Consider the following 15,076-nt stretch of genomic DNA (forward strand, 5'->3'; position numbering starts at 1 on the left):
GGTTACAGCAGCAGCCTGATGTCTGGTTAGTCACTGAAGCTTTACAGTTTGTCACTTGTCAGATCTTGGAGCAATGCATTCATGACCTCGGGAAAGTTTTCTGCTTTCTTGCATGAAAATTAAGCACATTAACAAAACTTAATAAGAGCTTTCCAACTAAATGCAATGCCTGATAATTTCTCAATTATTATGACTTTAAATGAGAATGACATTTTTGGAAGATTTCATGTGTGAAAATTTAGTGGAAGTTTGAAATGTCCTAGGATATTTATTATCTTTTTCTTTCCAGAAAATACTGATAGAATACCTCTTATTTGAAAGGCTTAAGTTATTTAATCCAAATCTTGAGGAATTTATAAGTCTTTAGGGTGGAATAAATCACGTACATATTTAACTCTAATGCAAAACAGAAAGGTAAATGCCAGAGAAAGATATAGATGTATTACTATGGATAGAATTTCAGAGGAAAAAGAGATTATGTCCAGCTGTCCTGGCAGAGAGATGGTCCGGGGAAGCTTACAGGGTACATGGTATTGAAGGCTACTTGGATCCAGAATTCAAGAACTGAGGTGGAAGGGGAGGACTTTTTTGGTGGAAGGAACAGAATGAGAAATGTCCTGGTGACATGGAGAATTTGGGGTGTGTATGGAGAACAGAATAGAGTGAATTTGATGGTACTGAACTCCAGGTTAAGAAGCTATGGGATAAAAATTGAAATGATAGACAAGATACAAACAGCCAAGGCCTTGAAGGAGAACTAAGGAGACTGCACTTTACTCCACAGACAGTTGAGAGCCATAGAGGACTTCTAAGCAATTACTTAATTGATTTGCATTCACTTCCCCTGTTATAGAGGTTAAAGGTAACTTTGTAGTTTAAAGGCCGTTATAATTTCTTACTCAACACGTGAACAAAGCTGCTCACTGTACATCACCCAGTGAACTGGAAAAGACCTAAAGTTTACAAGTTTGAAGCTCCGAGGGAGATTTCCTTCATTGCTCTAGTATTTATGTTATGTCGAAGAGCAGTGGCTCCATTAAGATGTTGGGGTGAAAGCTATGCACACACGAGGCCCAGGAAGCCCAGTTGTCTGGAGGATAGAAGGTGACTTGGTCACACTGACCTTATCCTGTGGCCCCCAGGCTTCCCAGTCTCCGGCCTTCTGGACATCAGGGCTTGGCTCTGGCCCTTTGTACACAGCCGCTGGTCCTCCTACCTGACTGCTCTTGGGCACTGGCACTAACTCTACTTTCTGTACATGAAAACACAACACTGATTCGGCACAGTGCTCTCTTTGTGTTTGAATGAGTGTGTGTGTATGCATGTGCATTTACATGTACATGAATAAATATACACACATCACACAAAATGGTGATGGCACATACCATAATCTTATTGTTATAGCTGCTATTTTGTAGGGAAATATGTATTTTTCCTAAATAGTTTGTGAGCATTTTAAGAGCAGGCTCACCATATTGTATTATGAATCTGGCCAATACTCAATTACTGTTATATTGATTAGTTGATTTATGCCAAATCCTTTAGCCTCCAGCATATGCTTCATTTCCTTCTAGGATTGAAGAGCAGCTGGTTAACATACTTGGTACAATAAGACAAAAAATATGGTTTCTATTTTCTTTTCGATCTGTAAAAGGCGAGATGGCTTATTTCTTTAAAAGCTCCTGAGGTAAGGTAACTGAGCTCATCACGTGAAAGCCATCTATCAATAGGTATGTGCACACGCATGCGTGCATGTGTGAAATCAGCCAGCTCACAACTGCAAAGTGGAGAAATCATGTGCTAAATATTAAATGCAGGTGGTGTCAGCAGATGGCTGGAGTTCATCAGCTAGCATGGTTTTCATGTACTCTACTTGACACTTACCTCAATAAAGAAGATGCTGGCTGCTGACGTTGGATGGTGATACATATAGACTGTCACAAGAATGGCTGCGGCTATAATGAGGACCAGGATGAGAATTCCAACGATGAGGCCAGCATGAAGGGTTCCCCCTTTCTTCTCGGCTGCACTGTCATCTGTAGAGGCTGGAAGAACAGCACAGCTGTCAGGACATTCACGTGTGCACTCGTAGGTCTGCATTTTCATTGGAGGGAATATTTATATTCTTAATAAAGTACCAGTGAATTTTTTTTTCACTTTCTGTACAGCTATCCTTTTCTTTTCCATAACACCAGTTTTAGAAGTTAGATGCTCTTTATTTGGGCAAATGAAAAATCCATACTATTAATGATTAAAAACACATTTATAACTGTGTTTTAATTTATAGTTCATCTTTATTCTGTTAAATAAGGCAAAATGAATAGCCTTTATTCTAAAAGTTTTGTGGAAAATCTATATATAATAAATTTAACTTTGATTTTTCTCATTAAACTACTGGCACTCCTACCTATGGAAAAATTGATTACTTTTTGAAATCTCCTCTCTCATTTTCTTTTGGAAAATTTAAATTGAAGAGTATCAGACATATTTTGGTGGGCTACACAAGCATTTTCAGAAAGTCTGTGCATGAGTTCAAAGGATAATTTTCAAAATCTCTGTTAAACTATAATGCTCTATAAAAGTGTAACAGATGGATGCTAAATGACCCTCAAATAGTTTATCACTATCTAAAGGGAACACACAGCACATGAAAATATTCCACTATGCCACATGTCAGTATCATTTTCTCTAACTTTTACTGAGATGCTCTCCACTGTAATATCCATTTTCAGAGAGTTAGGAAAAAGGAGAAATTAAATTTCTAAAGTAATAATTAGCCAAGGCAAAGTCAATCAGCCAAATAAAACTAATCTCTAAAGTCTTCTCTTGTTCTAAAATTCTGCAATATTTGATGTCTACTCAGGCACTTAGAGGAGACCTTCTTAAATTATGTGCAGCAGGTAACTGTATCTTAGTACATAATATGATTGGTATTTTTGAATCATTAGAAAATTCTTTAAGGCTCATAGAAGTTCTAGAACAGTGATTCCTAATCCTTTCATTACCAATTTACATCTTTGTTATTTCCAACCTTTGCATCTATGTTTTAAACATTTTTTTGGTCTATTTAACCTCATTTAATAAGCACTGATTTAATTCTTTTATTATAATTTTCATTAATAGAAAAAAACAAACATGACTGCCTATCAGAATGTGTGGTAAATACAAAATAACAGAATTTCAAATAGAGCAAAGAAATATGACCTCCCAATTCTTCTTATACATCCTTTAAAGTTTTGTTGCTATTTGTTTATTCTTTGCTTGAGACCCATAGTTGGTATTCAGTAATCCTTCTCCAAACCTAATAAAGCTCAAATTCCTAAAGATTTCCCTTACATAACAGAAATTCATTAGTTAAAGAATGTAAAATTTAAAGAGTAATTCATTATGTAAAAGTTCATTTACAGAGAAGATTCTGGGAACATGGCAGAGTAGGAACTATCAGGAATCTGTCTTCCCACATAGAAAACAATCGCACTGGCAGAATCTGTCTGACAACTGTTTTGGAACTCTGGACTCTATGGAAGGCTTGCAACTGCTAGGGAGAAGGCTCAGACTGCAAGCTGTGGTTAATTTCAGTCCATTTCAGCACTTAGTCCAGAAGTAGCTATGCGTCCTCTGCCCATTAGCCATGTGGCAGTCAGCTACACACCTGTTTCTGAAGCAGCCTGCAGGAACCGCAGTAGGCAAAATGTACCCTGTCCTGCAAACATTGGGAGTGTGTTCTGATTACTGATTGATTGGTGCTTCTCATCACTGAGGGGCAGCCAAAGATGCAGCCATTGGTTTTGCACCTTCTGCCATTGTTGTAAGCCTTTCTCCCTGGATCTAAAGTAACATCCAAGTGATTTAAAGAACCAGTACCCTTTTCATCCCACCTCCCTTTATTCTTCTCTTTTCCCACTTTTGGGAGCCAGATATGAAAGACTAGGACATTCAAAATCAAATGCACATGTGGGGAAAATTAGAATATGGCTGTGTGTGGCCAGGGAAAAGCTCAGAAAAGACTCAAAAAGACCTCAAGATTACACCTCAGCACAGAGACAGCCTACAAAACCAATAAACTAGTAAATAAATTAAATAAATATGATAACAAAAAGCAGCAAACTCTGGGGAAGGGGGAGAATGTGATTTCCAGAGTCACAACTTAATGAGATTCAAACGTCCAGTTTTGAGAAAAATTTCACAAGGCATACAAAGAAACAGGAAAGTATGGCTCTTTCAAAGGAAAAAAAATAAATCAACAAAAACTGTCCCTGTAAAACACCTGATGGACGATCTATTAGACAAGCACTTTAAAGCAACTGTCTTAAAAGATGCTTGAAGAACTAAAGAAAGAGGTAGAGAAAGTCAAGAAAACAATGTATGAGCAAAATGGAAATATCCATAAAGAGATAGAAAGCCTAAAAAGAAACCAAAGAGAAATTCTGAAGCTGAAAAATATAATGACTGAAATTAAAAATTCAGTAGAGCATTCAAAGACAGACTTGAGCAGGCAGAAAAGAGAATCAATTAACTTAAAAATAAGACAATGGAAATGCTCAAGTCTGAGGAACAGAAAGAAGAGAGATTGAAGAAAAGTGAACAGGTCCTAAAAGACCTGTGGGACACCATCAAGTGGATCAGTATTTGCATCATGTAATTCCAAGAAGAAGAAGATAGAGAAAGGGACAGAGAATATTTGATGAAATAATGGCTGAAAACTTCCCAGTTTGATGGGATCCAAACCTCCCAAATTTGACATAAACATCCAAGAAGCTCAAGGAACTTCAGGTAAGATGAAATGAAGGAGACCAACATGGAGATAAATTATAATCAAACTTTCGAAAGACAAAGGCAAAGAGAGAATCTTGAAAGCAGCAAGAGAGAAGCAACTCATCACATACAAGGGATCCTCAATAAGAATATGAGCAGATTTCTCAACAGAAACTTTGGAAGACAGAAGGCAGTGGGCTGATATATTCAAAGTTCTGAAAAGTACCTGTCAACCAGTAATCCAAAATCTGGCAAAAGTTTCCTTCAAAAATGAGGGGGAAATTAAGATATTCTCAGAGAAAAGCTGAGGGAGTCGGTTACCACCAGGCTTTTTCTGTAAGAAATGCTTAAGGGAGTCCTGCAGGGTGAAAAAACATGTAATCATCTCAATTGATACAGAAAAAGAATTTGACAAGATGCAACAGCCTTTCGTGATGAAAACACTCAACTTCTAGGAAAAGAAGGAGAACACCTTGACAAAATAAAAACCGTACATGAAAAACTTACAGCTATCATATTCAACTGTGAAAGCTAAAAGCTTTTCGTCTGAAATCAGGAACAAGACAAGGATGCCTGCAGTTGCTACTTCTATTCAACACAGTATTGGAAATTCTAGCCAGAGCAATTAGGCAAGAAAAATAAATAAAAGGCATCCAAATTAGAAAGAAGTAAATTGATCTCTGTTTGCAGATGAAATGATTATTTATATATATCCATGTGCGTGTATATATAGGGGTGTGTGTGTGTGTGTGTGTGTATATATATATATATATATATATATATATATATATATATACACACACACACCTAAATATTCCCAAGACAAACTGTTGGAGCTGATAAATGAATTCATCAACAATGTATGTAGCAGGGTACTAAGTCAATGCACAAAAAGCAGTTGCATTTCTATATTGTAACACTGAACAATAAAAAAAGAAATTACAAAAACAATTCCATTTATAATAGCATCAAAAAGAATAAAATACTTAGGAATTAACTAAGGAGGTGAAAGACTTGTTCATAAAAACATTGCTGAAAGAAATTAAAGAAGACATGAATAAATGAAAACACATCTCATGTTCATGGATTAGAAGACTTACTATTGTTAAGATGTCAATACTACCCAAATTTATCTACAGATTCAATATAATCTCTATAAAAATCCCAATGATTTTTTTTTTTTTTTTTTTTTTGTGGTACACGGGCCTCTCACTGTTGTGGCCTCTCCCGTTGTGGAGCACAGGCTCCAGACGCGCAGGCTCAGCGGCCATGGCCCACGGGCCCAGCCGCTCCATGGCATGTGGGATCTTCCCGGACTGGGGCACGAACCCATGTCCCCTGCATCGGCAGGCGGACTCTCAACCACTGCGCCACCAGGGAAGCCCCCAATGATGTTTTTGTAGAAAGAGAAAAACCCTTCTCAAAATTCATATGGAATCTCAAGGGACCCTGAATAGCCAAGACAATCTTGAAAGAGAAGAACAAAGCTGAAGAACTCACATTTCCTGATTTTAATACTTACTACAAAGTTACAGTAATCAGAAGAGTATGTAATGGCATAAAGACAGATATATAGACCAACGGAATAGAAAAGACAGCCCAGAAATAAACTGTAGCATAAATGGAAAATGATTTTTGACAATGATGTGAAGACCATTCAATAAGGAAAGGACAGTCTCTTCAACAAACAGTGCTGGGAAAACAGGATGTCCGCATGCAAAAGAATGAAGTTGGATTCTTACCTAACACCATAAACAAAATTTAACTCAAAATGAATCAAAGACATAAATGCGAGACATAAAACTATAAAACTCTTAACGAAGATATAGGGCAAAAGCTCCAGAACATTGGATTTGGCAGTGAGTTCTTGGCTATGACCTCAAAGGCATGGGCAACAAAAGAAAAAATAGACATCTTAGACTTCATGAAAATCAGAATATTTTGTGCATCAGAAAAATATCACCAGACTAAAAAGGTAGCACACAGAATATCCAGAATATATAGAGAACTCCTAAAATTCAACAACGAAAAGCAAACAACCTGATTCAAAAATGGGCAAAGGACCTGAATAGACACTTATCCAAAGAAGATACACAAATAGCCATTAAACACATGAAAAGATATTCAACATCAGTGACCATTAGGGACATGTAAATCAAAACCACAATAAGATACCTCCTTACAGTTATTAGGATGGCTACTATCAACAAAATAGAAAATAACTAATGTTGGTGAGGTTGTGGAGAAATTGGAACCCTTGTGCGCTCTTGGTGGGAATGGAAAATAATGTGGTCACTATGGAAAACAGTAGGGTGCTCCTCAAAAAATCAAAAACAGAATTACCATATGATCCAACAACTCCACTTTGTGGTATATACTCAAAAGAATTGAAAGCAGAATCTTGAAGAGACATTTGTACATCTTCTTAGCAGCATTACTTACAATAGCTAAAACATGGAAGCAACCCAATGTCCACCAACAGATGAATGGATAAGCAAAGTGTCACATAAACATACAATTGAATGTTATTTAGCCTTAAAAAGAAAGGAAATTCTTACATATGTTACGACATGGATGAACTTTGTGCTAAGTGAAATAAGCCAGTCACAAAAGGACAAATACCATATGTTTCCACTTATACTTAGAGTAGTCAAAATTATAGAGACAGAAAGTAGAATGGTGGCTTCCAGGGACTGGGGGGAGGGAGGAGAGAATGAGGAGTTTTGGTTTAATGGGTATACAGTTTCAGTTTTACAAGTTGAAAAGAGTTATGGAGATGGACGGTGGTGATGGTTGCACAACATTATGAATGCATTTAATATCATTGAATTGTACACTTAAAAATGATTAAGGTGGTAAATTTTATGTTATGTGTATTTTATCGCAATAAAAATATAAACAATTCATTTACAATTTGCCAGGCATATTTGTATTGTTTTACAAGTAACAAATTAATGACCATAAGAGATAGGCATTATTATTATTCCCATTTCATAGATGAGAAAACTAAGGCATAGCGAAATTAGGAAATGGGCCAAGGTTGTAAAGCTATTAAGATGAACTGGGACTCAAACACGAGCAGTCTGCCCTCAGAGTCTGCACTCTGAATCTGTGATTAATAATTTCTCAATTAACACTGAACTGTATGTACTGTTATTTCCTCTTATTTCTTGTGAGTTCTTCTGGTAAAGAAGTCTGAAAAGAACCTGGTAATTTCAGGTCAAGATAAATTAACTTAAATATGATTAAAGAATTAACATTGTGCCTGCAAAGGGACAGAGGCTGTGTGTCTTGTCACTTCTCTGGGACAAGGAGGGTGTCAATATCTGACATCATATGTACTTAAACTCATGTTTGGTGGAGGGAAGGAGGGAGAGGGAAAAAAGGGAAATAAAAGAAACAGAAAAAGAAAGGCTGTTGAAAATGGGTTACAGATATTGGAATAACTACTTCTCCAATAAAGATCAAATGAAGTTATAATAAATTACTTAATCCGTCTAGTCTTCAGTTAGCTTATCTCTACCACATGGTCAATAACAATAACTACTCCATAGGGTTGCTGTGAAAATCAAACATTTAATACATATTAAGTACATAGGAGAGTACCTGGCATGTAATAAGTACTTAATTAATGTAGCTATTATGTTATTGTATTTTATATGAGGCAAATTGAGGCAAATTATACTGTCAGATTCATGACACCATATAAACTATGTTTCTGCCCTGAACATTTGTTACTTTTAAGAGTTTGGCTTCATTCTTAAGTATGCTTGTATTACTGCACTTTGTGCTCTTGGCTATTTTCTCATTTTTAAAAGAGTGTGACAGATTACTTTCACGGGAAAATAGGATTAATTTAAAATGTTGCTTTGGGGAAAATGTGGCAAAAATATCTACTTGAGTCACGAAAGGAAGCCTTGAATGTTTCTTCAAATCTCATATATAATTCCATCCCTCTAGCCCTCCTTCCCTCCATCTATGCATCCATCCATCCATTCATCCAAAAAGGCATCTGGTTCTATTTCTGGGATTAGCAGTCTTTTACAAGCAACATGCCAAAGTTCAGTCTCATTTTTTTTGTGTGTGTGAGGATGGGAAAGGAAAGGAAAAGACACTTATGACTTGACCTTGGGCTGTCCCTTCCCAAGTGGGCCAGAGACCCAGAACCTGTTGAGGAGGCAGCAGGCAAGGGACAGTCCTTCTCAGGAAGGAAGAGGAGAGCCAGGGACATGTTTCATTCAATAAGAGTTCTCGTCAGTAAAACTATCTTTGACTTGCAGGACATAGGTTGCCAGTCTTTAGAGTAAAAAAATCGTAATTGCATTTATACGCTGAAATCTACTCATTCCTTTTATTTAGGCATACATGCTTACTTTCATAATTATTATTTATTTATATTTCTAATAATGGCTACTTATGAAATCTCCCTTTACAAATTCTCCTTTACAGTACTGGTATGGATGTTAAGACACCCTTTCATATCTAATGAAACCTGTACAGAATGTAGTTTGTTACTAGCCAATTAGCGTTTTATAACATTTTTGGATGATGATGATTTTAATAAAATAAACAATCTTCATGGATTTTCAAAATATTACTAACCAGTCGACAACATAAATATGTAGGAATCTATGAATGTGCACATGCCTTTATGTGTCTTAATTAGAGCAAAACATTTAAGGAGAAATGTAGCAAATTCAATTCCAAGATATTACAGGGTTATCCCAGAGTCCCAAGCCAGTGCTATTTTTAAACGCTTCAGAATAACCATCTAAATGAAGTGGCAAAAATTATACACATATTTCTGGAGAACATATTTTTCTGTTCTCATATTATTTAGCCAAGTTTTCTGCATCTCTATTCTAGCTGGTCTCTCTATTAACAGGTATTATGATGGCATATTAAGGGACATTGAGTCTGGAGGTGAAGTGAACACCCCATTGATGTGCTTTGATTTTAAATTCCTTCACTATTTGGTTTCCAGTTTAATACCACTATTCAATTAAATGGTATAAGTTTTGCACACTCACGGAGACCTGCAAACAGATTGCAGAGAATCCTTTTTGTTAAAAATGATGAGCACCTCAAACGCAACATTGAAATTTAAAATGTTTAAGCAAGTGCTAGTAATTTCCATATTTGAAGTTTAGTTCATTCGCCTCAAGGGCAGACTGCTCAAATAAATTGATTTTGTTCCTTCAGAAAAGACAATAAACAAAGATGTCAACTTTGGCGACATTCATTCCTGGGGCTCGACTGATTGCTCCTAGAAACTGGCAGATAGAAGTGGGTCAAAGAAGACTCTGAACCTGTTTCAGGTACAAACTTCTGAAGCTCGTCAGAGTCCATAGGAGTTGGGGGAATATTCAGAGAGGTCTGGAGGAATCTAGTCTGAAAACCAAACTCTAATTCTATTCTTAGAAATATCTTATACTCTTTCATTTATGTCCAAAAGTGAACAAAAGCCAAAGAATTATCCTCACACACGCACAGTATTGCATAGAGGACAATTCAAATCTTTAGCTTTTTTTTACGTTGTGTATTCAAATAAGATGAATTAATGATAAAACACAATAAGACATCCTCAAATAGAGCCTCAAGGCCAAAAAAGGAAGCATATAAATATATTTGAAAAGCCTACCAAATCAAGACCTTTTTTCTACTATGTTGTAGACGTACTTTAAAACATAAATGAAGCACAGAAAATCAATAGTATCAAAGATAATATACTCTCATCTGAGCCACTAAGTGACCTATCAGTTCTTATGAGTTCCTAACTTTTTAGTACATTATAAGATGCAGATCAATATTTAGACACAGAGAGGACTGTTGAGAATTGTCAAAGCTATCAAAGCATTCGCTATCTTTGAGTGAGTCTTACCTACCATGATAGCAAAGATAACGGATTTTTAAAAGGTATTAAGCACATATTGAAAATATTCAGGACCTCATGTAAATGTGTTTAATTTTCTTCATTCCAAGAAAAGCTTATGAATTATTGATAAGAGACAAAATAAAAGACTAAAGTAGAAGAAAGAAGATAGGAAAGAAGGAAAGAAATTTTGACCTTTTGTTTCTTCAAAGTGTAGCATTTAATTTTAAACCTCTATGTCTCCTTGCTTTTTCTATGACTGATTTTTTTTTCAGTATTTACATGCACGTAGCATTGATATTCTGTATTTAGAAGTACAATCCTTTAATATGTTAGAGATTTTAATACATTGCTAAAATGGTCTGTACCCACTTTTAAATCTTGCTGATAATTAAAGTCCAGCAATAAAGTAAAACTAAAATAGAAATACTCCTTGTCTGAAATTTTATTCACTCTAAAGTGTTATTTCTAAATCTAACTCTTTTCTTGGCTTTAAAAAGAAACACTACAGCCCATAAATTCCACAATGTATTAATGTCTTTTGGGGGACCAAGAGGCTTTGGACAAAGTCTTACACAAATTTGTTCAAAATTCATAAATCTTATACAGATGATATCAAATGTTCTTTTTTAACACTTCAGAATGAAGTTAAACTATGAAATGCTTAAAATGTTACTCTTCCACTTTTGGATTAAAAACACATGACTTTCCCCGTGGAATATTATTGAACCCATTTATGAGCTAACGAATGTAACAGAAGAAAATCAAGTAAAAATAAAAAATTTAACTAAATTGACTTTTCCTTTGGAAGTTTCCCTTGCAACTGATCTCATTTTGTAGCTCATATAATAAGTCTCATATCTCTTTTAACTTTCTATAGACATGATATAGACATGATCATGACCTTGACTTCATTCAGAGTTTCCCCTGGTGTTTTATGTATTTTCTTATTTTTCATAATTCTCTTAGTTCTTTCATTTTATAATCATGGTGTTCCTATTTTTTGGATGCTTACCAATCTGTCAATATTATTTGGGTATTAGAGGTTCTTGAAACTATTATGCAACCCATACCTAAACCACAATACGAATCACTGTGTCAATACATTCATAATTCACATTATGACATCTCCATAGGAGGAATTTGGGTAAGTACTGTGAAAAGATATTAAAATGGGTGCACAAAACACAGCTAAGTGCGTTATGTGTGGTGAGAACAATATCTGGCAGGGCAGCTGACCCAGCTTCTCTTCTGCAGCCTGTGCTACTACAGGGCAGCTGTGAAATTTCATTCAGGGAAACATATAAAACATTCTGGCTTAAAAGAGCTTAGGTTATGACAATCCTTTTTAAACAATAATCTGTTACCTTTTATCTTAGAAAAATAAAGCTAAATAAAATTTCTGTGAAATCATATTAAAAGAAATGCTTGATTCCATCAAAATGAGGAATTTAGGATAGCAGTCACCACCCAGCCTGCTTCCAGCCTTGTTATGTGATTGGTGCTTTTGTGCATGTGTATGTGTGAGCATCTAAAAGAGGGGATTTACCGTATTTATAGCTACTGTAATACCAAAAATAAATCCTTGTAATAATCCATTATAGTTTTTCATTTCTTATTTATATGTGCTTTTTTGTAATAATCAACCTGTCTCTAATATTTTCAGCAACCAAGATCTTTATAAGATCTAACTTGTAAAGTTTCCCTAACATCAGCTTTCTATATCAAGTTGTCTTGTTTCTTCATTTAAAAATTATTTTTTAAAGATAAAATGTATCTCTACTTCTACAAAATAATCCACAGAAATCTTAGTACTTAAATTACCCATAAATATTAAACATATATGAAACACATATATTAAAAATATATTCACAGTTACTATGGAATACCAAAAAATGAGGTTGACAACGTACTTTCAAGATCTGGGGGTACAGAATAGAGTGATTCTTCATGCCATTTAATCTTGTCCGTTAGAATGAAGTCAGTTATATTAAAAGAGGTCACTTCTATACAAACATATGAATATCACAATGAATGTTTGCTTCCCTATCAAATCCATCACTTTTTCTGAACATAGAGAAAGAACCGTTTCACTTGCTCCCATCAGTGTGGAAAGACAGATGTGTGTCCAAACCACTTAGCTAATATGAACCCTTACTATTGCCACTCCTTTTAATCATGGCTGTGCTACCAAGTCAACATGAGGCCTCCTTGAAATTATTTATGGAAACGGGAATCCGTCCTCTCACTGAAGCTTAGTGCATGCTGGATGAAAGCAAGGATATCTCAGTGAATAGTTCTTCCAGTGGAAAGATCAAGTTCAATCTCCATGCACCTGCACTGTATACCCCTCTGTAGGAAAACAGGCCACCAAGGTCCTTATGAGTTTAACTGTCTCTTCCCAGAGCCCAGCGGCAGCTGTGACATGGCCATGCTACAAAGAACCTGCAGCCACTATCTGAAAAACAAAAGCCAAGCTGCTGTGATTCAGTAGGTTGTCTAAATAAAATCAACCTTTCCGTGATTATCTATAGGCAACTTCTTCTGAAAACTGCTGAATATGAAACCAATCTCAAGGTCTTTGGCACCTGAGTTTATGCTTAAAATTAACGAGAACCTTTGTGCTTCATAAGAAAGCATGGATTAATTTAGTTGCTGGAGATAACAATTTGGCCCTTGTGGGGACCTCAGGATTGAAACAGTCCTTGATGCTCTTAACAACCACACAATCCTTTTGTTATTTGTTGTGGTTTGATGTATGGAATCTCCCAGGCAGGACTAGATGAATGTGCTATGTATCTGAAAAAGACAGAATCGGAAACTGGGAAAAAAACTTGGGTTACCAGAACTAATAAAATGTGCATGTATATCAAGAGTAGAAAGAAAAAACTGAAACCCCTGAGGACCAGTTTTGCAGGGTATTTATAGTTTATTGCTTAGCATCAGTACTGTCACAACATGGCTCAGATAATGCCTCTAATGGGGACAGAGTCAGCTAGCCTGCTTGGGAGGAAGGATGCTGTAAAATTGTGTTTACCACAACTGTCTGCCCCTTAGGTCCTGGAATATCAAGTTTCCTGGCATCCGAAGTTCCACACTTTGAATGTGGGCTAGAATATGGTTACTCCAGCAGGTGAGCACTCGTCTCAGCCTAATCTTTTCCATCAAATCAGTTTTGTAAAATGGTCCCACACTGTGGGTATGCAGCACTCCTATGACTCTTATAGTTGCAGGGGTTTGGGTCTCAAAGTGTCGGGGGATAGGATCAGAGGACCCATAAGGCTCATTCTCACTATGAACTGGCAATTGGCGCTGCCTGTGTTTGCTGAGATCTTGGACTGCTTTAAGAGAGGGAGAATGGCAGGCAAATGGCTACATAATGTCCTTGTTTTCATTCAACATGCACTTAAGCTTCAGTGAGAGAAAGGATCCCATTGCTATGAATAATTTCAAGAACGTCTCATACTGATCTGGTAGTAGAGCAATGATTAAGAGGAGTGCAGGTACTAAGGCTCCACATTAGTTACGTGGTTTGGACACGCATCTGTCTTTCTGCTTTGACAGGTACAGGGTGAAGAGGACTCTTCCTCTGGGTTCAGTGCCACATCTGGAGCAGCCCTCCCAGGTTGTAGGACAGAATGGCAATGGGGAGCAGCATGTGCTCTGACAGCAGAGTGTTTGGTGGTAGAGCCCAGCTACATCCCTTACAGACATGTGACCCCAGACAGATTACTTAAATCCCGTGCTTCTGATATTTCATGCGTAAGATACTTCATGCGTAAAATGGGATTATAGTACTACTGTCTTCATAGGGTACTCTAAGGATTAATGAGAGAAACATGCAAAGCCCTTAGAAGAGTGCCTGGTGTATAGTAACAGCCCAATAATTGCTAGATAATTTTATCATTATTAGCAACTGCATGGGAAGATTCTAAGAATAACTTAAAGCAAAACATGAATCAAGTAATCAGAAGCATTAAATTTTATGCTTACTAATTAGAGAAGCTTGTTTGCTAAAGATAAGACTTTTTGCTCTCTTTCATTAAGAATTTTAAGAAGCTTGGAAAATTTTCTTCATGAGAATTAAAAAAAAACTATCTAGTTTATGAGAAGGGTACCAAAATTTCTCTATTGTCTTTCTTTTTTTCACTAAGGTAAAATTTGCATCCTTGACATGCACAGATCTTAAGTGTACAAATCGATAAATTTTGATAACTTTTATATACCAAAGTAATCATCAGCCAAACCAAGATATAGAACATCTCCATGCCTTCAGAAAATTCCCTTTCCCCACAACCACTGTGCTTCTTACTGTAGATTCGTTTCATCTGTATCGAATTTCACATAAATTAAATCATACTATATGTACTCTTTCATACCTGACTTCTTTTGTCTAAACTAATGATTTAAAGTTGTATCTACATCATTTAATGTATCAGCACTTTGTTC

The 15,076-nt window shown here is 36.1% G+C and overlaps 1 protein-coding gene across 3 annotated transcripts in view; it reads right to left on the bottom strand.

Moving 5' to 3' along the window:
- Positions 1 to 15,076, bottom strand: part of PLXDC2 (plexin domain containing 2) — a 410,469-nt gene that overhangs the window by 49,545 nt on the left and 345,848 nt on the right. For 2 of the 3 annotated variants that reach the window (XM_082617463.1, XM_082617461.1), the window contains exon 13: positions 1,885 to 2,045. In XM_082617463.1, the coding sequence (XP_082473589.1) occupies positions 1,885 to 2,045 (161 nt within the window). Of the gene's footprint in view, positions 1 to 6; positions 108 to 1,884; positions 2,046 to 15,076 lie in introns of those variants that run through there. The other variant, XM_082617462.1, reaches the window with a different exon arrangement.

The sequence above is a fragment of the Mesoplodon mirus genome (assembly GCF_964341445.2).
Source record: "Mesoplodon mirus genome assembly, chromosome: 4".
Taxonomy (NCBI): domain Eukaryota; kingdom Metazoa; phylum Chordata; class Mammalia; order Artiodactyla; family Ziphiidae; genus Mesoplodon; species Mesoplodon mirus.